This window comes from Tupaia chinensis, unplaced genomic scaffold (genome assembly GCF_000334495.1).
Source record: "Tupaia chinensis unplaced genomic scaffold, TupChi_1.0 Scaffold000539_1, whole genome shotgun sequence".
Lineage (NCBI taxonomy): Eukaryota > Metazoa > Chordata > Mammalia > Scandentia > Tupaiidae > Tupaia > Tupaia belangeri.
The window spans coordinates 676,620-701,190 of NW_006160052.1; the positions used below are offsets into that span (position 1 = coordinate 676,620).

Sequence of the window (24,571 nt, forward strand, 5' to 3'; positions counted from 1 at the left end):
GTCCGGGACATGGCGGCTTGCTCTTCCTCCCCCCCCCCCAGTGGTGAGTGCATATGTCCTATAGCAAATTAAAAAGTGATTCCTAAATAAGTAAATAATTATTTTAAAAAAGAAGTAAGTACAGTAAAATTCTTTTTAAAATGATTGCGACGCCGACTTCCCTATGTTCAGTTTGAGGAAAATAGTCAGTCTAAAGGACAAGTAGATGCCACCGTCTAAATAGTAATGAGGGATGATAACGAAGAGCCTCTCCCCTCCTCATCCGAACACATATTTTTAAAAAATAGAAACAAAAAGCTATAACTAAATGACATTCTAGAATTGGCCGCACTGGGGAGACAGCATGAAGATCGGTGGTGGCACAGTAACCCTCCCCCCAACCCCGCCAGTAAAGGGCCTTGAAGTAAATGGATTAAATTCTCCAGATAAACCATTCAAGCGAATGAAAGCCTGCATTCAAGCAGCGTGGCTGAGCCACAGGACATTGTATTCGGTGAGATGCATCGGGCACAGGGAGAGAGAAAGTCTTGTGTGCAAACTAGAAGGAGTGCAAGAGTGGATGCCCGAGGTGGGCAGGGCTGCGGAGAGGGAGAGGGCGGGGTTGTTAGTGGATACAGAGGAACAGCTAGATCAGAGGAGCAAAGCCAGAGGAGCAAAGCCGGTGTCCTGGGACCAGCAGTTAGCATAATGGCTATGTCACTGGACTCCCACGTAGTCGACCGCGGTTCACGTCCCGGACCCGGTGACTTGCAACTCACACCGGGCACTTGTGCGTGCGTGCCTAAGATCCCAAGAGGAGAATGGAGGAGAAGGGATTGTGGTGTGGCCATCCCCCCGGGGGGTGATTTCTCGCTTTCTGTCTCTCTGTCTCTCTCTGTCTGTTTGGCGAGCACACACACCTTATAGCAAAAAAAGAAAAAAAAAAAAGCAGGTGTCCTGGAGCAAAGTGGGGTAACCATACTTGGCAATAACTCACCGGATATACAGAAAGAGCTAAAAGAGGATACTGACTGACTGCAGCACCAAGTAAGATAAATCCGGGCGGTGATGGAAATGCTAGTTACCCCAACTGCCCGTTACACATCGGATCCCTGTGCTGCAGAATCACACTGTACCCCGTAAATATGCAGTTACGACGTGTACGTTTAAAATGACAAGATAAGCTAAGCTAAAATAGAGGAACGTGGATCTTCGAGGTTCGGTCTTGAATTTTCATACACATTTTAGAATCAACTTACCAGTTTCTGAAAAAAGGGTACCCGGGGTTTTCACAAAGATTGCATTGATCACTAGGGAAATAGTACCATCTGACAATATTAATGATGATAATTGGGTATATGCAGTTTACTTTCATTTATTCAGGCCTTCTTTAATCGACCATTTCAGCATGCAAGTCTTGCACCACTTTGGTTTAATTTATTCCTAAGTATTTTATCCTTTGGGGTACTATTATAAATGTAGTTATTTTCTTTTTTCTTTTTTCTTTTTTTGGAGAGGTTTTCGCTATAGGGCGCATGCGCTCGCCAGACAGACAGAGAGAGACATAGAGACAGAAAGCAAGAAATCACCCCCAGGGGGGATGGCCACGCCGCAATCCCTTCTCCTCCATTCTCCTCTTGGGATCTTGGGCACGCACGCACACGCGCCTGGCGTGAGTTTTAAGCCACCGGGTCCAGGACGCGAACCGCGGTCAACTAGGTGGGAGTTCAGCGACATAGCCATTACGCTAACTGCTGGTTCCCGATGTAGTTGTTTTCTTAATTTCATTTCCGTTACATTTTCTGTCTTCACATTCTCTATTCTCCTCTCTGCAAGCTGTCATCCTGAGTAAACATGTGGGTTTTTTTAAAAGATGCCTTCGGGGCCAGCAGGTGGATAAGGTGACGGATAAGGCCCTGGACTCCCACATGGCCAACCGCATTTCAAGTCCTGGACTCAGAGGCTTAAAAATCACAGCAGGCACATATGCGTCCATGCCCAAAAATCCCAGGAGGAGAATGGAGGAGGATTGTGGCGTGGCCACCCCTCCTTGGGGGTGATTTCTCACTTTCTCGCCCACTGCCTCTCTTTGGTGAGCACACGTGCCCTATGGCGAAAACCTTAATCATTATTTTTTAGTACTAAAAGGTGCCCTTCTAGATTCCTGCAGTTAGGAGGTGGGCTAGTGGACTGGGGCGAGGTCTCAGGAGACAGGGCCTGGCGGCTGACTGAGTACGGAGTTTCTGTGTCAATGGGATGGCGGAGAGTCCCGGAAACGCGCAGCCCTGAGGGTTGCTCAGTGTGTGCACCTCGTGCCACTGAATTGTCTGCCGAAAAATGAACTTTATGTTGTGTAAAATTTGTAAAAGTTTTAAAAAATGACACCCTCAGCTTGTCATTTGGGGTAGAAGCCATACGCATTGGGGGCCTTTAGAATTGAAGAATGCCTCTTTCTCAGGACCGTGCTATGCTTTGGTTTTTTGACTGAAATAAAGTGATTTATGGAAACTATGGTCAAAATCGAAAAGTTCCGCATGCTCTTTACGTACTGCTTTCAGTTCTGCATCTGCAGGGTGAAAAAAAAAAAAACTTCAGTCCTTTGACTGGTTTTGAGCCGGGAGATAGCTTTGCCCTCTTGGTGTTTGGCCGTGGAGGGTCACACAGATGACGGGGATGTTGTGACAGTCCCCAGCCGGCCCGTGGAGGAGCAGCTGGGGTCACTGTAGCTCAGCCGTGAGGCGGTTACTTTCTCCAGGACGGGGATATTGGACTGTGCTGAAATCCAATGACAACTTCTTTTATTAAAGGGTATATTGGCATAGGTTTCTCTCTCGGCTCCACTTGTTAACAGGTAGGCTTTCCCGGGCTCTGTTTTCCAGGAAGGCTGGGCTAAGACTTGTTCCCAGGAAAAGGAAAGTTTGTTACATGATGATGTCCAGGTGGCAGGACCTGGAGATCTTGTGTGATAAAGACGTCAGAACAGTTCCCACAAGAGGGCGGGAGGAGGGAGTGAAAGAAATGAAGAACAAAATGGACCGATTTGCAGTTTTGCTCACAGCCTCCATACCACGCTTTGTCAGCGCAACTTCAGACGTGTTGTGGGAATGGTAACAGACGCAGATGAGGAGACAGGGTGCAGCGTGTCCAGGGGTGGGCTAAGGCACTGCCGAATCTGTGTTCTGCGTCAGAGCTGGATTCTGGAATCCCGCTTCAGAGATGGGAGCTTTTCTCTAGCACTTTTGAGAAAGAATCTTAAAACTCTTACACTTCACATTCTCCAATTCCACAGGATGAGACAAATGATCTAGAATACCTGGTTCTAACGAAATGGCTACTTTTGGGGGTTGAAATCCCTCTGTACTTGGTCTCTACATAAAGTCACTAAGACGTCAGGAGTCTGGCCTGTGGTATATGTCGGCCCTGTGGTATAATTCTCCAGTTTTTTTTTTTTTTTTTTTTTTGAGAGGTTTTTGCTATAGGGCACGTGCGTGCGCCAGACAGAGGGAGATAGCGAGACAGAAAGCGAGAAATCACCCCCCAGGGGGGATGGTCACGCCGCAATCCCTTCTCCTCCATTCTCCTCTCAGGATCTTGGGCACGCACACACACCTGCCCGGCGTGAGTTTAAGCCACCGGGTCTGGGACGCGAACCGCAGTCGACTACATGGGAGTCTAGCAACATAGCCATTACGCTAACTGCTGGTTCCCTAGCTCTCCAGCTTTTGAAGGTGATCTCAAATGACTGCAGATACTCCTTTGGCACACACTCCCCGGGTACTGGCATTAGTCTCCGTAATGTTTCAACTGTAAAGAAATGGCCTAACCAGTGGTATGTTCTTGTTATGTACTTCCTTACTATTGCTTAAGCAAACAGTTTAGTTATCTTTCAATATCGTATATCAGCCCTTCACTTCATCCTTAGATGCAGGGGTGGATAGGTTTCTCCGTTATATGTCCAGAGCTGGTAGACTTTATCCTGCATAACAGACCTACAGCTTGTACATCGTATGCAAACTCACAAAGTGCTTCCTCCGTGTTAGTGTGTTAAGGAATATAGATGCACGAGGTGTTCCTGGAATTCCATGGCTCTCCAATGCCCAGAAACTTCTTGAATGGGCAAATGAAGTGAGAATTGATCCAAATAATCCAGAATATTCTGATTTAATGGAATTTATTATGGTAAGTTAGAGTACATGTCAATACTGTTTATATGTTCTCTTCCCTAAGCTCTGCTCTCTTCACTTCCCCACTGTTTGCTGTATATTTTTCTAGGTACCAGGGGACATAGGCAAATCTAAGGACGGATACGGTTTTTAACCTGTTTCCAGTATTGTAAAGGCAATTAGGAATTCAGCAACTAAGATAATTACTGCTTTAGGCCGATGGTTGCTACTCTGCCACTGCGAGCAGCCCCTGGCACAGCCAGCAGGCTAACCATCAGGCTGGTGTCCCCGGTGTTGCCAGCCGTACGATCACATGCCGAAGGTATCGGGTGGTTTACCAAGATGCCATACAGATGCACCCCTTCCCCAGACTCTGTCATCTGGGCACAAGAACCCTTTCTTAGAGCCGACCGAGCTGCTCTGTGTACCCTGACCTGCTTTCTTCACAGCGTGACTCATGCCTTTGCTCCGTCTACAAGGGCACCCATGGGCTATCTTCTCCACCCTGCGAGTCCAGTAGGCGCTTGCCTGTAACCTCAGTTGGACACGGGTTCTGCTTGCCTTGCCCTCTTAGAAAACTTTTTTGAAAAATGAATTCTTTTTTTTTTTTAAAGAAATATTTTTGCGAAAGTGCTCATGCACTTGTTGGAGACACAGAGAAACAGAAAGTGAGAAATCACCTCCTCAGGGGAGATGGCCATGACACAATCCCTTCTCCCTCATTCTTCTCTTGGGATTTTGGGCACATACACACACCCGCCTGGTGTGTTTTAAGCTGCCGAGTCCAGGACTTGAACTGCATCAACTACGTGGAGTCCAGTGATGTAACTATTACGCCATCTGCTGGTGCCTGAAAAATGAGTTCTTAGGACTGTCTTTATTCAGCCTCTTCCCATAGTTACTCAATCACACGTTTTATCTTTCCTTATGGAACTGCAAGAAATCAGTCTTTGCCTCTCTGATGACAGCCAGCACTGTTCCTTGTAGGTACCATGCAGTGGCTGCTGCACTCACCAAGCGACCACCAACCAGACTACTGCAGTCACGCTTCCCTAGAGTAGGGCTTCCCAAATGAGGCGCAGGTTTGGGTAACCCTAACTCTCTCGACTCTCAGGGAAACCAGATAGGAATAGTCTTTTTTTTTGAGAGAGAGATTTTTGGTATAGGGCGTGTGTGCTTGGCAGAAAGACAGAGAGAGACAGAGAGACAGAAAGTGAGAAATCACCCCCCAGGGGGGATGGCCACGCCGCAATCCCTTCTCCTCCATTCTCCTCTTGGGATCATGGGTACACACGCACACGCGCCCGGCGTGAGTTTAAGCCACTGGGTCCGGGACCGGAACTGCGGTCAACTACAGGGGAGTCCAGCGACATAGCCATTACGCTAACTGCTGGTCCCAGGAATAGTCTTATCTTTTAACTCAGTGTACAATTCTGTGAAAGTCATGCCTAGGAAAAAAATGTGAAGCTATGTAGGGTGGACTATGAACATGTGTGTGTGTGTGTGTAATACATATATACATATATAGGGTTGTTGGAAAAGTCATGACATATACTTTTCTGTTTTTCTGTGCAAAACTGCATCATGCCCTTCCCGACAACTCACTATATCACTCTATCACATTCTGTCCCTCTTCAGGCTCGATTGCTCCATTTCCCTATTTAAGTGGTCTCTTTTACATTTTACAGTTGAGTAATTAAGAATTGCTGAAATAGGGACCAGCAGTTAGCGTGATGGCTATGTCACTGGACTCCCATGTAGTCGACCGCGGTTCGTGTCCCGGACCCAGTGGCTTAAAACTCATGCTGGCGTGTGTGCATGCATGCCCAAGATCCCAAGAGGAGAATGGAGGAGAAGGGATTGCGGCGTGACCATCCTCCCTGGGGGGTGATTTCTTACTTTCTGTCTCTCTGTCTCTCTGTGTCTTACTGGCGAGCACACGTGCCCTATAGCAAAAACCTCTACCCCCCCCCAAAAAAAAGAAGAATTGCTGAAGTAATTCTGGAATTGAAAAATCAATATTTTAGGTAAAGCCTTTATATTTTTATGCTTTGCATACAGTACATGAGACATAAGGGACAGGACATCCCACAGTATTTCCGTCTCGAACAGTTGCAAGATGAATTTAACTTCGTTTCTGAAGAGGAAATGAGAAGGAGTAAACGTTTCCAGCTATTGCAGCTTAGAAACGCTGGGCAACTGGATACTTGCCTTCTTCAGCACATGCCTGTCTATGATAGAGAGATCCCAGACTTAGCGTTTCAGGTACGTGGTTTCTAAGCTATGGCTTATTGTATGATAAAGTTAATATTTTGATGTTTTAAATTCATCTCAATTTCCTTTTTTGTAGTTCTTACTCTGTGGACAGATTCTCTTGTCTTTGGGCATTAAAAATGTACAGATCGGGACCAGCAGGTGGCATGGTGGTTAAGGCGCTGGACACTCCCACATGGCTGACCATGGTTCAAATCCTGGACCTGGCAGCTTGCTTTCTCACTTTCTCTCTTTTTCTCTCTCTCTCTCTCTCTCTCTCTTTCTCTCTGTGTGTGTCTCTCCCTGGTCAGATTAAAATAAAATGAATGAATAAATAAAATTAAATAAAAATAATTCTTTTTTTTTTTTTGGAGAGATTTTCACTGTAGGGCACGTGCGCTAGCCAGACAGACAGAGAGAGACAGAGAGACAGAAAGCGAGAAATCACCCCCCAGGGGGGATGGTCACACCGCAATCCCTTCTCCTCCATTCTTCTCTCGGGATCTTGGGCACGCACGCACACGTGCCCAATAAAAATAATTCTTAAAAAATATATATAGATCTCCCAAATCTCAGAAAGTTCTTAGCTCAGCTTTAAAAACGAGTATTGTCTGAACAATGCATTTAACAGTCAAAATCCTTTTAATACAGTCTAATTGTATTTGTGTTATCATAAAATGCATCATCAATTTAAATGCAACTCTTTTTTTTTTTTTTTTGGAGAGATTTTTGCTGTAGGGCACTTGCACTCTCCAGAAAGACAGACAGTGACAGAGAAACAGAAAATGAGAAATCACCCCCCAGGGGTGTTGGCCACGCCGCAATCCCTTCTCCTCCAGTCTCTTCTCGGGATCTTGGGCACACATGCACATGTGCCTGGCATGAGTTTAAGCCACTGGGTCCAGGGCGGTGGGCGTCCAGTGACATAGCCATTACGCCAACTGCTGGTTCCTTTAAATGCAACTTTTAGGGGTGAGGGAGAGAAGCCCTACCTCAACAAAGATGTGATTGTGTTCTGAAGTGGAGACGTGATCATAAGGCACATCTCAGTTTCAGAACTACGGGGGAAGAAAGGGAGTGGTGGGAACCAGCAGTTAGCATAATGGCTATGTCGCTGGACTCCCATGTAGTCGACCGTGGTTCGTGTCCTGGACCCGGTGGCTTAAAACTCACGCCGGGCGCGTGTGCGTGCGTGCCCAAGATCCCGAGAGGAGAATGGAGGAGAAGGGATTGCGGCGTGACCATCCCCCCTGGGGGGTGATTTCTCGCTTTCTGTCTCTATGTCTCTCTGTCTGTCTGGCGAGCACACGCGCCCTACAGTGAAAATCTCTCCAAAAAAAAAAAAAGAAAGGGAGTGGTGGCTGGGGGTGCGCTGCGGCCCGGGGCACCACTGGTGAGAGCCTACGGTGTGCGTCTCTCCCAGCTCCCCTCCAGTGAGTTCTTATTCATCGCTTTAAAACTGCTGCTGGGAGAATATTTACACTATACACGTGCCATTTGGGGGCTTCTCCTCCTACTCTAAAAGAACCCTTTTATGTTTTTCATTTTTTTGCCATAGGACATGTGTGCTCACGGAGGAGACACAGAGACAGAGAAAGGGAAAGTGAGAAATCTCCCCCCTCCCCAGGGAACATGGTTCACAGCACAACCCCTCCTCTTCCATTTCCTCCTGGGATCTTGGGCAGGCACACACACCCCGTGTGAGTTTCAAGCCGCTGAGTCTGGGACCTGAACCGCAGTTGGCCATGTGGGAGTCCAGCGCCTTAGCCTCTACACCACCTGCTGGCCCTTGTTCCATAGACTTCTACCGGTGAAATACTGTGCTCAGTATGACTGGGTATGTAGCATGATTTCAATAAGAACGGTAGCAGTCCCTGCTTTTGAAGCTTGCTAACTCTCTCTATCTTACACAGACGGTTGAGGGAACAGAAGAGGTGAGGAAGTAACCCAGGTCATCTCCTTAGGCTAGTGACCTTTATACCAAAATGAGGCAAGGACTCTAAGCCGTAAAACCATTATAAATCAATTTCAGTTATGGGCACAGGTGAAAGACGGTGATAGAATGTTAAATTGAACGTCGGCGTCCTATGTATAGATAATACACTGTGTACACGACATCGAAATCAGGCCGCACGGCTGATTTAATTGGAAAACCTAGCAATAGAATTTACCGCATTCAAGGAAGGACGGGAAGAAAAGCATGTTTCTATTAATAAATGCCAAAAGCCATGTCATACCCTTCTGTGTTCATTCACAATGAAAGCTCTCAGCGTACACTAAAATCAGAGGGGAACTTGAAGCTAATGAAACGTGTGTCCACGGTTTGGATGTCCCTGCTGATGCACTGGGAAGAGGCGTTTCCCATCATCTGTCGAGATGAGGGTGAGGAGCCAGAGGAGGGGCCCCCGACACACACTGTTAGAGTCCGTCTCAGATGTCGGAGGCGGGGGTGCAGAACGTGCAGCCGCACTGAGACAGGGCAGGATGACTGTCACCAAGTTTGATGCATCTTTTCCCCTTGGGCTTCGGTATCCTGATGGGTGTAAGCTCCTTGAAACGTGCGCACAGTAGGACTCCGCCAGCCTCATTCTCTTTTTGAACCTATACAGTTCTTCCTATATGGCTGCCCTTCTGCCGGCCAGGATTATGTCACCTCCCAGAAGAACCCACACAGACACTGTGATCATGCTTCTCTTTGAGGACATGCTTACTAGCACTGGACTCTTCGGGTTCTTGAACCCAAGTGGGGGATCCTGAGGCCATGCCATCATCCAAGAGAAGAGCCAGGGCCCAAGGGTCCCTGAGCGACGTCTCTGTCCCCAGCTGTTCAGCATTCTTTTTTTTTTTGGAGAGATTTTCACTGTAGGGCGCGTGCGCTCGCCAGACAGACAGAGAGAGACATAGAGACAGAAAGCGAGAAATCACCCCCCAGGGGGGATGGTCACGCCGCAATCCCTTCTCCTCCATTCTCCTCTCGGGATCTTGGGCACGCACGCACATGCGCCCGGCGTGAGTTTTAAGCCACCGGGTCCGGGACATGAACCGCGGTTGACTACGTGGGAGTCCAGCGACATAGCCATTACGCTAACTGCTGGCTCCCGCCAGCTGTTCAGCATTCTGAAACCCTTTCCTTATCTCCCCCTTGACCGTCACCTAGTGCCCTAGTATCTGTACGCCTCTCAGCTGAGTTTGGGATAGGGATCGCGATCACAGCTCTGTTTTCTGATGGCTCCTACACAGGTACTGTACACGAAGAGTTTTCCCGCTGTCACAGCTTCGGGGTGGCCACCTTCACGTCTGCTGTTGAGCAGCAAGAGCTAACGGGTTAAGACAGAAGGAGGAAGGGAGGAAGGAGGAAGGAACCAGGACTAGAAAAGAGACAAAACGTGGGACCAGCAGTTAGCGTAATGGCTATGTCACTGGACTCCCATGTAGTCGATCGTGGCTCTAGTTCCAGACCCGGTGGCTTAAACTTCCGCGCTTAAACTCACGCCAGGCACGTGTGTATGCATGCCCAAGATCCCAAGAGGAAAATGGAGGAGAAGGGATTGTGGCGTGGCCATCCCGGGAGGTGATTTCTTACTTTCTATCTCTCTGTCTCTCTTTGTCTGGTGAGCGCATGCTCCCTATAGCAAAAACCCCCTCCAAAAAAAAAAAAAAAAGAAAAAGAAAAAGAGACAAAACTGTCCATGTCTGTGTAAAAGTCTTTTGTCTACATGGAAGATACAAACAGCTCTACAGCCAGCTGTCACAGCTAATGCATTCACTGATAGAATCTTCGTCTTTAGAAATGAGTAGCTCCTTTTGATTGCAAAAGGAAAACTGGACAGAGGGCAGACCTGTTGCTGCCATCTCAACTCCGTGACCCAACCTCATCGTATTCATTGCGGTCGTCAGAATAAGGGCCTCTAAGTGCGTCAGTCCCGATTCTGAAACCTGTGAGTGTGTTACACACGCTGCTAAACAGAGGGTGCTATCCCGGATCGTGTGAGTGGGCCCAGCTTAATTACATGACCCTTTAAAAGCAGAGAACTTTCTCCAGCTGGGAGCAGAAATATGCGGGGGAAATCAGAAATCATTCTGACCCTGAGAAGGGTTCCACCAAGCGGGTGCTGGCTCTGAGAGTTAGAGGCCCACACGTGGACTGGACACAGCCCCCAGCAGGCAGACCACGAAGGGACCCGACATCAGCTCTACAGCCGAAGGGACTGGATTCTGGCAACAACCTGAATGAGTATAAAACAAGTTCCTCCCCGAGCCTCCTGGTGAGACTCTGCCGACTGATGCCTTGATCTGAGCATTGTGAATCCTGCTGCAGAAAACTCCTGAGCGAACCAGTACTGCTCGGCTGCAGAACTGTGAGATAAGTCTGTGTTATTTTAAATAAGCCTATTTGTGGCACCTGTTCCGGCACCCACAGAAAGCTATTGATAGCACACAGGTAGAGGGAAATCCACACCTATTGTTTCCACTCTAAGACAACGTGAAACACACAGCAGCGGGAGTCTCCTTGTCAAGAATGTGTAATCTGCAGCTAATTGAAACTTTACACTAATTGCTCGTTTACATGAAATATGAGGGATGGGAACCAGCAGTTAGCGTAATGGCTATGTCACTGGACTCCCACGTAGTCGACTGTGAATCGTGTGCCATCTCAACTCCGTGACCCAACCTCATCGTATTCATTGCAGTCGTCAGAATAAGGGCCTCTAAGTGCGTCAGTCCCGATTCTGAAACCTGTGAGTGTGTTACACACGCTGCTAAACAGAGGGTGCTATCCTGGATCGTGTGAGTGGGCCCAGCTTAATTACATGACCCTTTAAAAGCAGAGAACTTTCTCCAGCTGGGAGCAGAAATATGCGGGGGAAATCAGAAATCATTCTGACCCTGAGAAGGGTTCCACCAAGCGGGTGCTGGCTCTGAGAGTTAGAGGCCCACACGTGGACTGGACACAGCCCCCAGCAGGCAGACCACGAAGGGACCCGACATCAGCTCTACAGCCGAAGGGACTGGATTCTGGCAACAACCTGAATGAGTATAAAACAAGTTCCTCCCCGAGCCTCCTGGTGAGACTCTGCCGACTGATGCCTTGATCTGAGCATTGTGAATCCTGCTGCAGAAAACTCCTGAGCGAACCAGTACTGCTCGGCTGCAGAACTGTGAGATAAGTCTGTGTTATTTTAAATAAGCCTATTTGTGGCACCTGTTCCGGCACCCACAGAAAGCTATTGATAGCACACAGGTAGAGGGAAATCCACACCTATTGTTTCCACTCTAAGACAACGTGAAACACACAGCAGCGGGAGTCTCCTTGTCAAGAATGTGTAATCTGCAGCTAATTGAAACTTTACACTAATTGCTCGTTTACATGAAATATGAGGGATGGGAACCAGCAGTTAGCGTAATGGCTATGTCACTGGACTCCCACGTAGTCGACTGTGATTCGTGTCCCGGACCCGGTGGCTTAAAACTCATGCCGGGCGCGTGTGCGTGCGTGCCCAAGATTCCGAGAGGAGAACGGAGGAGAAGGGATTGCGGCGTGACCATCCCCCCTGGGGGGTGATTTCTCACTTTCTGTCTCTATGTCTCTCTCTGTCTGTCTGGTGAGTGCATGCGCCCTATAGCAAAAACCTCTTAAAAAAAAAAAGATTCTGCAGTTTGCTACTTTATCATTTCTGTGTAGTTTCTAGTGCACTGGAGATATATATTGCAAATGCATATATATCAGACATGAATTTATTCTAAATTATGTAGTCGAAGCATTTCAAAAATCTCTTATTAATTTTAAGTGTAGTATTAGAGTTATTGATGGTAGTCAACACAGATGTTTCCATTAAATTTCACCAGCAAGCCTGTGACATAGTAATTACTATTATTACAGAAGAGAGAACTGGGCTCTGAAGCAACTGATCCACTTTCTCCAAACCATACACTTGATAAATAGCATGACAACTTGAAGCCAGGCCTGTCGGCCTCCAAACCCCTTCTCTTAACCACTGTTTACACGAACTCCCACTGCTTTGGTTCTTTGTGATTGCCAGGCAAACACGCAGAAGATCTTTCTGTTACCTTCACATTTTCACAGTTGTAAACTTTTTCTGTTACCACTTGCCATGACCTGCTGCAGGGGAAGATGTGGACCGAGTGGGAGCAATGGTGGATTTGGAAAAAACAGACACACTAGAGGAAAAAGCAGGGAACCGGTAGACCGTGTGTTTCTGATGGAGCTAGCTGGGCCCAGGTCTATTCTATTATAGGGCAAAGGAGCAGGCGAAGGTAAACCAGGTGTTTTCCGTTATCCACTGCAGCTGTGGACATCTGGCGTCTTGTGGTTCTTGCAGTTCTAAACAAGCCTCCCCTGGCCTTCTCTGGCTGAAAGTTTCCTTTGAGCTCCCTGGCTGTGCTGCATGGGTCCACGAAAGTGGGTCTGTGCCTTTGCTGTCTGTGAAGGTTACCGTGGTTTAGCTGCGATTAGTCCACTCCTTCTATTCCAACAGAATCCTAACCTGTTTCCTGGCTTCACGTTTTAAGCAAAGTTCCTTAGCATTTCTTTGATTTATTAAAGTTAAAACTGCTTTCTTGAAATTACCTGTGGAACTTGCTATTGAAAGTAGTTAGATTATTTAAGAAATTCTGTGATCAATAAAATGTGAGGGAAAAGGAATGGAAGACAACTGTAGACACCAGAGATAGTGTGAGAGGAGAGTGGGGAAGGGCAGAGGGTCAGAAATAGGGGTTAAAAAAGAAATATATATATATATATGTATGTATGTATATGTGTGTGTGTGTGTGTGTGTGTGTGTGACTGGAAATGGAAAATTATTGACGATAACATGCATGACTAAGCCACTATGCAGTATATTCTGGATGGGAAATCACATTTTGTATGCTGTGACGATGCTTAGGGAATGAATGTAAATTAATTTTTAAAAAGTTTCAGAAATGAACAAATAAATAAAATGGGGGGAAAAAAAGATAAATGGATCTCATCCTAGAAGCAAACAGAATTGTGAGTCATAAACTGTTTTCTTTATCTAATTGTCAGTGGGAGAATCTGAAAGAAATGTTTTCTTCTCTTGGTGCCAGAATATTACCAGTTTCCTTCTACACGTGAGCGGAAATGAACAGAAATATTTATTGCAGTGGGTCATATGTGAGATACACTCGGGAAGTGGAACTAATTTAATTTTTCATTTAGGAGTATGAGAGTCAGATAGAGAAGGATCTGCCCACCTCAGATGTGAATTCTATTACTGCACAAAGGATTAATTCCGCCAACCTTCTGGAAAAGGTAACGGCTGCAACCCACTATTATCAGTATGCTCACGTTTTCTTGTGTGAAAGCTGGACGGATGGATACGCAGCGTTACAGGCTTCCCAAAGATGTAGGTGGGAATTTGCTTCCTCAGCACCTCTTTCTTTCTTTCTTTCTTTTTTTTTTGGAGAGGTTTTCACTATAGGGCGTGTGCGCTCGCCAGACAGACAGAGAGAGACAGAGAGACAGAAAGCGAGAAATCACCCCCCCAGGGAGGATGGTCACGCCGCAATCCTTTCTCCTCCATTCTCCTCTCGGGATCTTGGGCACGCACGCACACGCGCCCGGCGTGAGTTTTAAGCCACCGGGTCTGGGACGCGAACTGCAGTCAACTACGTGGGTGTCCAGCGACATAGCCATTACGCTAACTGCTGGTTCCCCTCAGCACCTCTTTCTGATCTGAGGACTTCGCTGTTTTCTTCAGACTTCTTTTTCAGAGTTAGGTTCTTTCATTGATAGCGAACTCTTTATTAAAGCACCTCCCAACCTTCTTTTGGAGGTTTTTGCTATAGAGCGCATGCACTCACCAGAAAGACAGAGACAGAGAGAGACAGAAAGCGAGAATCACCCCCCAGGGGGGATGGCCACACCGCAATCCCTTCTCCTCCATTCTCCTCTCAGGATCTTGGGCATGCACACACACGTGCCCGGCCTGAGTTTCAGCCACCAGGTTCGGGACTTGAACCGCGGTGGACTACATGGGAGTCCAGCGACATAGCCATTGGGCTGACTGCTGGTCCCAACCTTTTTTGTTTAAACATAAATATTAAAGATTTTCATATTTTATTCGACTCTTGAAAAACAATTCAGAATTTTTCCCGAATCTCTACCACTTTTCCATTCATTCTTTACAAAAATTAGGAGTGGCACCAATAGTGTTGTAAATACCCTGGAAATATAAACAGTACATTTCTTTAAGTTTTATTTTTTTTTTTTAGGTGAGAAGGTTGATAATGAAAAGAATTGTCAAAGTCAGCAAATTCAACTTGTCAGATATTGTGACTGATTATGAAGAAATAGTATCTGCAAGGTGCCTACTAAAAATTACTACGTTTGAAATATAAAGCTTTAAACTAATATCTTCAAAGTCCTCTGAGTTCTATATTCTTATGTAATTAAGTTATATGTCCTAATAGAGCATAAAGTGAAATGTAGTGATTTAAAGTATATATGGGGCCAGTAGGTGATATGGTGTTAAGGTGCTGGACTCTCACATGGCCAACTGTGGTTCAAGTCCCAGACCTGGTGGCTTGAAAATCATGCGGCGCACATGTGTGTGCATGCATGTTCAAATCTCAAGAGGAGATTTGAGGAGAAGGGATTGTGGCATGGCCATCCCCTCGGGTGATTTCTCACTTTCCCTCTTACTGTGTCTCTCTGGTGAGCACATGTGCTGAATGGCAAAAACCTTTTAAAAATTTTTAAAATATAATATATATTTATTTATTTAAAAATTGCATTTTGAGGAGCCATCAAATGGCTTAGACTCCCCCATGGTCAACTGGGGTTCAAGTTCCAGACCCAGTGACTTGAAACTCACAGCAGGTGTTTGCATGTGTGCCGAAATTCCGGAGAGGAGAATGGAGGAGAAGGGGTTGTGGCGTGGCCACCCCCCTCCCGGGGGGTGATTTCTCACTTTCTGTCTCTCTGTCTCTCTTTATATCTCTGGCAAGTGTACATGCCCTATAGAAAAAATCTCTCTAAAAACAAAACAAAAGAAATCCCCCCCCCCAAATCCTGTATCTCTTAGACTCTTTATTTGTGTATACGGGCTAATTATTTTTTACTCTTTAGCCAGTTGACACATGCAGTTTATAAATTTGCTGCACCACGAAGAAAGTTAAAGCCTCTGAGGAAAGAAAGGAAAAGGGTCACAGCACAGACGGTCTCTGACGGGGACATTCAGATTCTCGTCAGGATACTGAGGGCTTATAATATTCCCGCCAGGAAAGCCGTGACTAATAGGTAAGGCAATATGCCCGTGTTCACACTTCCAAAAGGTCTGTCTTAAATGTCATCAATTTCCATGCTGTGCTATTTGTAAAATTTTGTACTTTGGGGCCAGCATCTGTCGTGGTGGTTAATGTGTTGGACTCCCACATGGCTGACTGTGGTTTGAATCCCAGACCCGGTGGCTTGAAAATCATACCAGGTGTGTGTGCGTACGTGCCCCAAATCATGAATGGAGGAGAAGGGATTATGGCGTGGCCACGCCTGCCCCCCCCCAGGAGGAGATTTCTTACTTTCCCTCTCTCTGTCTCTGTCTCTCTCCAGTGAGCACATATACCCTATGGCAAAGAAAAAAAAAAAGCCTTAAAGAAAAAGTGAAATAAAGTAAAACTTTGGACTTTATGTATGGACTACGCACTTCATGTGTGTTACGTGAATGAAGTTGAACTCATCATTTCGGAGAGTCACATCTACTGTCAGTGCCGTGTATTACGAGTTTTCAGAGCTCTGAGACCCCAAAGTAACTTTAACTTGCATATTTTGGGTTATTTGCCACATGCTCACCTTCTCACATGATAGCAAGTGCATGTCTTCTGTGCCCATTCCCTGTTGTGAAAATCCGGAGACTTCTGCTGCACAATGCTCTACTCCATCCCACGGCCCCCTCCCGTGCGAGAAGCAGAAAGTTAGTGGGCCACTCATTTCGTTTTAAGAAACCCCAGGAAAACTGTGAAGCAAATGCGGAACGGTTCATGAAGTCAGAATTGCTACTTACTCCTCGCTCTGTTCTGGACTTGTTTTGGGTGACAGAAGTAGATGTTAACTAAAAGAATTTCTTGTCTTTTCTCTCTTTTCTTTTTTCTCTTCTCTTCTCACCTCTCCTCTCCTCTCTTCTTTTCCTTCCTTCCTCCTTTTTTTTCTTTCTTTTTAAGAAGTGCTTTCATAAAAGTAGGACTCCACCTACGTTCTTGTATGTGCTCTGTGGGTTCTAATTGTGTTCCTGGTCAGGGATGGTAGGGCCAGAGCGGTCTGGCAGTGGCGACCGGCCGGAAGCCTCATGAACATTGGGTGCTCACATGCACTGGGGTACCTGGCGTTCCATACAGCTAGTGTCCTGAGTGATCATACGCTGACTGTTCAGTGCCCAAGTGCCTGAGGGTGTTAGGTATTCCCCTGTGTTTAACATGCATGTGGCTATTTTATGCTCACCACACCCGTTAATTGTACCTATTAAAAAACAAATTTTATCTATAAAGGTGGTTTTGCTTATTGTCTACTCGTTTATAGGTAAAACGTCTTAAAGGTTTTGCTTATGTTTTTACAAACCACACCTTCTTCTTTCATTAATAAATATTCTCAAAACAAATGCACACTTAAAAAGCTAACCTCTCTAGGGACCAGCAGTTAGCGTAATGGCTATATCACTGGACTCCCATGTAGTCGACCACGGTTTGAGTTCCGGACACGGGGGCTTAAACTCACGCCAGGTGCATGTGCATGCGTGCCCAAGATCCTGAGAGGAGAATAGAGGAGAAGGGATTGCGGTATGGCCATCCCCCCTGGGGGGTGATTTCTCACTTTCTGTCTCTCCGTCTCTCTCTGTTTGTCTGGTGAGCGCATGCGCCCTACAGTGAAAATCTCTCCAAAAAAAAAAAAAAAAAGTTAAGCTCTTTGGTGAAATAAGGACATGTAAAATAACCATAATTTTCTGTAATCATAATTCTGTACAAGGAATAATATAGCACCAACCAAGCAGGAAGGGTATATTCTCAAAGTGTCACTTGTCTTCTTTCTCTCCTCTTGCTGAATACCAGTGAAAAACGTATCCTCTACCGGACCCAATCCATAGCTTGGCATTTAGGTCAGCATTACTCTTCTGGGTATTTAGCTCTAATTATCTGAAACCTAAGCAAATCCTCTAAGATCCAGAGTAACTGAATTATATATCTCTATAAGCACAGGAAAAAACCTACCCACTCCTTCCAAAACTGATATTAAAAAGTGTTTAACAGACACAGGAATTCAGGTAGATGGGGCAAGCAGGCTGTGGAGTGGCAAAGCGTAACTGAGTGAAAAAACAAATAGACAGACATTGCCGATCTTTCAGTCACCCTCAGACGCGATGTTCTGGGGAAGCCACTGAATATTCTATTACCTTTGATTGTCACGGAAGGCACACGTGCACGCTTTGGACATCCATGTCATGCCCCACAAAGTTGAGTAACCATTAAATGTAAATGAAAATGTATACAATAAAACAAAATAAAATGGAAAACAAGCCTCACTAAAGTGTACGTCTCTACATTGTTTTTCCTGAAGAGCTGTGGATATGCCTGCCTACTTGGTCTCACCCACAGCCCGCCTCAGACACAAGGAAACTGTCACCTCAGCAGACGCAGCTGAGCTCAGCGAGGTCAGTACTAGCACTTCTGTCATGCGCACTAGCACTGTGTCTAGCACTGTGTCGGTTCTGTGCGTGCTGGATTGTACCGGGCTCCTAATGGGGCTGGGCTCTCCATCTGTTTTCTTCAGCTTGGAGGTTACTTTCGCCAACACAGAGAAGGGGTTCTTTATAAAACGTAATTCCAACCCTTTTATGCTCTGCTCTCAGGGTCTGTAGAGGTTCAGCTCCTTAGAAAGGCTACAGAATCCTCAGTGACCCAGCCTGGGCTTACCACGCAGCTGCAAGTCTGTCCGCCCTGCGGCCATACCGTATTGTTACCCAACTCAAATCAGGTCCGCTCACCGAAGCGCTATAAAACCAAGCCACACGCACATGGTGTGATGAAGGCAAGTTCAGCTTTATTGCAAAGCCCAGAGTAAGGAGAGCGGGCAGCTCATGCTGAAAAGACCCAGTCTCCCCGATATGTTCCCCACATGCGTTTTTTTCTTTCTTTTTTTTTTTTCCTTTTTTGGAGAGTTTTTTTTTCCTTATTGGGCGTGTGCACTCGCCAGAAAGACAGAGAGAGACAGAGAGATAGAAAGCGAGAAATCACCCCCCAGGGTAGCTGGCCATGCTGCAATCCCTTCTCCACCATTCTCCTCTCGGGATCTTGGGCACGCACGCACACGCGCCCAGCGTGAGATTTAAGCCACCGGGTCCGGGACGTGAACTGCGATCGACTACGTGGGAGTCCAGCGACATAGCCATTACGCTAACTGCTGGTCCCTCCCCACATGCGTTTTTAAGGGTAAAAATTAGGGGCAGAGGTCCGAGGCGCATGATCAGTTCGGTGATTGGTTTAAGAGGGCGCGATCATCTAATGGGCATTCTTGATTGGTGAGGCCTTAGATAATCAAATTCCTCTTCAGGTGTCTGGAGCCATCCAGCCTGGAGTCTTTGAGCTCACAACCAGCAGTTTCCAGCCTGCAAAATATCTTACAGAGTGAAATGAAAACCTTCTTTCCTTTGAGTGAGAGTTTTAGAGGTCAAATATGGCCCTCACTCATGGTCCATGTTGGTCATTATCATAACCAAAGTCTGAAGACTTACTCCTTACTCCGGGCCCTTACAATGCAAATGGACTTTATAATTCAGGAACCCTAGAAAATGCATTAGGGAGTCCTTGCTGGGTTTCAGTATCACTCACTACTGGGTCTGCAGAGTCCTGCTAGCAGTTGCCTTTGCCTGGAGTGGCTTCTGCATGTCTCCGTATTATTGGCCAAACCAGAGTTTTTCATTTATGTTCCAGAGCCCAGGGTCAAGGGCTGTTTGCTCTGTGATGGCGTCCTTGTCCCCACCCTAGGAAGTTAAAGCATTCTCTCAGGTGACTCCTACACCTTAAATACGTTTCTCGTGTCCTCTCACACTTCATGGCTCTTATTTACTTGTTTATTTTCCCCTGGTAGACTATTAAGTCCTTAAGAGAAGGATATATTTATTTCTAGGTCCTAGGAAAGTACCTGCTATAAAACAGAACAAATAGATGGTTAAGCAAAGGAGGGAATGATGGCTGTTTGGAAAAGTAGGACAGTTAAGTCATCCAGTTGCCAAGCAATTGCCTAGCCTTACACCTTTATTGACCGTGTAAGATATTGCAAAAACCTAGTCGATGTTTGTTGTTTCAGGATACGGTACACCCTTTTGTGGAAGTTTCTTTTCAACACACTGTCTATCAAACCAGCACCGCAAGTGGCTCCCACGCATGCTGGAATGAAGAAATTAAAGTAGACTTTGTGTAAGTTGGAGTCATTTTTCACAGCTCTTCAAAGAGAGCAATAGCAAAATTATTTTCTTTAGTCACTTATTGGAAATAATGACTGAGGTAGGCCTTATTTTTAAGCTTTTAATGAGCAAATCTTTCATACATAGTAACTAATATATAAAACATACAAGAGGTCCGCATTCAAAAAGTTTGTGGAAAAATGGGATTTTAAATTATGAGTTTATTTGAGTGCAAGAAAATTCTGAAATCCTAGGGTCAGCTAGTTGGCATAATGGCTATGTCGCTGGACTCCCATGTAGTCGACCGCGGTTTGAGTCCTGGACCCGGTGACTTAAACTCACGCCGGGTGCATGTGCGTGCGTACCCAAGATCCCAAGAAGAGAATGGAGGAGAAGGGATTGCAGCATGGCCATCCCTCATAGGGGGTAGTTTCTCACTTTCTGTCTCTCTGTCTCTCTCTCTGTCTTTCTGGCAAGCGCACAAGCCCTATAGCAAAAACTTCTCAAAAAAAAAAAAAAAATCCCGAAATCCATGCATACCTGTTTTAGAATCGATATTTCCCATGAACTTTCTGAGGACCCCTGGTATGTAAAGGCACGTCCTCGAGAAAAATCATGAAATGAGTGCTACACATGGACCGTCCAGCTGAGAGCCCGGAGCATCACCGGTGCCTTAGACACCTCTGTACCTGCATCATCCAGGGCCAACAGCACAAATAGGTGTTTATTAAGCAAATGAATGCATGATGGCTGTCTGAAAAACTAGAGAAACAGTAGTTGCTTCAGCAAACAGTGCGAGTGGCCTTTGTGAAAAGAGCAAAGATCCGGTCTTTGGGGTCAGTCAGAACTGGGTCCGGATCAGGGTCCTATCACTTGCCTGTGGCATTTTACCTAGTACCATGATTGAACTGCCCTGAGCTTCAGGCTCTCCGTGTAAAATAACCTGTCGACAGGATTGTGATCTTCATCGCCGTTTGACATTTGCAGACATCTTGTAGCAAGCTGGAGCTGAGAGTGGGAGTCCATCGCTCATGTCAGACACTGATAAGCTACTCCAAATATACCTTCTTCCGCCAGCCACCAACACGCAGCTTGTAAAATCAGGTGCATTGTGGGGACTAGCACTTGGCTATGTCACTGGACTCCCATGTAGTTGACCGTGGTTCGAGTCCAGGACCTGGTGGATTAAACTCACGCCGGGCATGTGTGTGTATGTGCCCAAGATCCCGAGAGGAGAATGGAGGAGAAGGGATTGCGGCATGGCCATCCCCCCTGGGGGGTGATTTCTCACTATCTGTCTCTCTGTCTCTCTCTATCTGTCTGGCGAGCGCACGTGCCCTATAGCAAAAACCTCTCCAAAATTAAAAAAAAAAATTAAAAATCAGGTGCACTCATTATCTGGTTGGAGAAAATACATGTAGGAAAGAGAATAAGCCTTGTGGATAAACAGTCATATCTAGTAACTGAGAACATACAGACATTTAACTGTCTGTGTGAACTAGCGAACACTAGTGAAATTTAACATATTGGATCATCGGGGAAGTCTTGAGTTTTCTGACGACCTAATAGTTGCCCGAACTGAATGCACCATACTCAATCCACATCGTTTGTTTGCAATGGATGGTGAGTGGCAGCTTTTCCGCCTGACATTTACATGTTTTTATTTGTCATCTTAAAAGAGAGATAAAATAAATTACGAAGTCCAGGCTGGCCTTAATGAAAGATAGCCCGTCTTTCAAACGTACAGCTTTTTCTTAGTTTATATTTTATGAAAGAACACAGGTGATGTTATAGTCTTTTATGGATAATGAGCTTTGAAGACAAATGGGTCTTGACAGGATTAAGCCTGTACGTGTGTTTTTCTCCTTTGCAGCTCGCCAGGACATGATTATAGCTTCTCAAGCTTATCCAAAATCAAAGATAATATATATATCAACATTTTCGATGAAATGATGATTGAAAACCATGAGGTAAAGAAGAAGAATTACAAAACCAAGATTGAAATCATTCTCAGGCCAAACTGAAGTCTAAGTAATATTTATATGTTTGCTTGTTGATGGAATATGTATATCCAATATTTTCTAAAAATAATTTGAGGCAATTTGGGATACAGTTGGACGTATGACAGAGATTCTAAACTGCCTGTAGAAGGAGGAGGAATAAGTGGACCGAGAATTTGGGAAAAACAAGTTTCTGCAATTGAACATTATATATAAATGTGAGCTGTCTAGTAGCCAAGATGAAAAGATAAAAATAGGTTACCTATTTTTCGTTATATGACCAAAGAAAATATGTCACTTCTACAAAAGAAACCGAATTATTCTTAGGACTAAATTCAGTTGCATTTAGTCTAATTTGTCAAACTACTGAATGCCGTCCTCACAGATGCGTGTGTTTCCAATACAACGCCTAAGGCCATAGCAAGCCCTGAAATAAATGTTAGTTTCCTTCGTGCTGACCCGGAACTACAGATCTGCAGAGGCGTCCGTATTCTAGGGGGTGGGTGTGGCAGTAGGTGGAGGTGAAGCGAGTGCTGTAGTATAAATGTCGACCAGTTCCTATTTCATTATTATTGAAGGACCAAGTTGATTCTACCTGAAGGGACTGGGGACCCGTCAGAGAAGCCAAATGAGCTCTTAGAGAGTAAGGTTCGGGAATGAGTCATAACGGCAATGTCTTCAAACCCAATTTCACTGAAGATAAGGCACACAGTCTTATTTTTTAAAAGAATTATTTTATTTAACTTTATTTATTTATTTACTTATTTTAATTGAACCGGAGATGGACAGAGAGAGAGAGAGAAGGAAAGTGAGAAAGCAAGCTGGCAGGTCTGGGACTCAAACCACAGTCAGCCCTATGGGAATCCAGTGCTCTTAACCACCATGCCACCTGCTGATCTCCACATTCTTTTTTATTTTTTTGGAGGTTTTTACTATAGGGTGCATGCGCTCGCCAAAAAGACAGAGAGACAGAAAGCGAGAAATCACCCCCCAGGGGAAATAGCTACACCACAATCCCTTCTCCTCCATTCTCTTCTTGGGATCTTGGGCACGCACACACAGGCACCCAGCGTGAGTTTAAGCCACCAGGTCCGGGACTTGAACTGCAGTCGACTACATGGGAGTCCAGCAACATAGCTATTATGCCAACTACTGGTTCCATGCCCCCACCTCCTTATTAAAACATTTTTAATCAACTCTTGATAAAGGCTGAGGGTAAAACAATAATTTTTTATGACTTTTCTCCAAAGAATTGAGTTTTCTGATACTAATATGAAACAGATAACGAGTTCACTTTAAAAACTCCAAAGAAGGGCCAGCAAGTGGCATAGTGGTTAAGGTGGCTGGATCCCACATGGCTGACTACAGTTTGAGTCCTAGACACGGAGGCTTGCAAAACACATCTGGTGCATGTGTGCGCGTGAGCCCAAAATCCCAAGAGGAGAAGAGATTGTGGTGTGGTCATCCTCTGATGGTGAGGGGGAGTGATCTCTTGTTTTCCATAACCTTGCTCTCTGTCTCTCTCTGGCAAGCACATGCACCCCATAATGCACCTATTAACAGAAGTGGATTACCTTGATGGCTGATGAGAGCAGACTTGAGCATTCATTAACAGCTGAACTCTTGCAAGTGTTTTGCGATGTTATTGGAATGAGATTCATTTCCTTTAGGTTGAGACCTGTTTGCAACAATATCAGCACATTGTTTAAAAAGGAAAGGGCCTTTTATTCTTACCTTCCTCTCTCACATGGGTTGCAAGGTAACTATGGGCCAAAAACATTCCATTTTCTCACAAAAGCCATAGAGCTAGGTTGGGCCCTGAAATGGCCATCCAAAGGTTTTGGTTTATAAGACCATTACCATATCTAGGAATGCTTCAGTCTTCCTCTTCTTTCTCTATGACCCCTCTGATAGGTTTTCATCCTGTAACTGACCATCTCCTACTTCCTGCGTAAGTTACATGCTGGAAGGAGACTGAGGACTTGTGAGTCACAGACACATAGCCCTGTTTGTTTTTTTTTTTCAGAGAGAGATTTCTGCTCTCTCACTGGAGAGACAGAGAGACAGTAAGCGAGAAATCACCCCTCAGGGAGGATGGCCACACCACAATCCTTTCTTCTCCATTCTCCTCTTGGAATTTTGGGCACGTGCACACACACAAACACACATGCACGTGCCTGGCGTGAATTTTAAGCTACTGGGTCCAGGACTTGTACCTGGCTGACTACATGGGAGTCCAGCAATGTAACCATTAAGGCATCAGCTGGTCCTGGCATATAACCTATTTTTAATCCTGGGGATGACAGAGGTGGACTGAACTGAACCCGGAGCTGGCAAAGCAGCTCTGAGTACCACTCCTGATTCAGAGTACAGGTTAACTAAAACTGTAACAAAAATTCTGGTGCTACAAAAAAACTTAAACTAATCCAATACAATAGGATGTTAGTTCAAACACGTACAAAAGAGAAAACTTGTTCTTTAAGATGTTGTATTTTATCAGCTGTCGATGGAAAAAAATAACCAACTGTAAAATTAATAATTAATAATTAATGCAGTTTATTTCCAAGTCAACTGTGAGTGACCTAGGCCCGGAGAAGAGGCATACAAGCCTTTTCTCAGGGTGATCATGTACAGAGGTTCCTTTTATTTGTTTTTGAGATTGACAGACAACATTTAGTGAAAAGATTTTCCATTGGTCTGGCCAAAAAAAGGCGGGACATGTAGAAGGGGGGGGGGCTTGTACGTT

The 24,571-nt window shown here is 45.5% G+C and overlaps 1 protein-coding gene across 5 annotated transcripts in view; it reads left to right on the top strand.

Annotated features, from left to right (window-relative positions):
• The window catches only part of CC2D2B (coiled-coil and C2 domain containing 2B), a 141,351-nt gene that overhangs the window by 68,896 nt on the left and 47,884 nt on the right, over nt 1–24,571 (top strand). For all 5 annotated transcript variants that reach the window (XM_006157315.1, XM_014591193.1, XM_014591191.1 and 2 more), the window contains 8 exons: nt 4,020–4,158; nt 6,204–6,407; nt 13,594–13,686; nt 14,649–14,740; nt 15,505–15,675; nt 17,980–18,073; nt 19,729–19,838; nt 21,699–21,795. In XM_006157315.1, the coding sequence (XP_006157377.1) occupies nt 4,020–4,158; nt 6,204–6,407; nt 13,594–13,686; nt 14,649–14,740; nt 15,505–15,675; nt 17,980–18,073; nt 19,729–19,838; nt 21,699–21,795 (1,000 nt within the window). The remainder of the gene's footprint in view (nt 1–4,019; nt 4,159–6,203; nt 6,408–13,593; nt 13,687–14,648; nt 14,741–15,504; nt 15,676–17,979; nt 18,074–19,728; nt 19,839–21,698; nt 21,796–24,571) is intronic.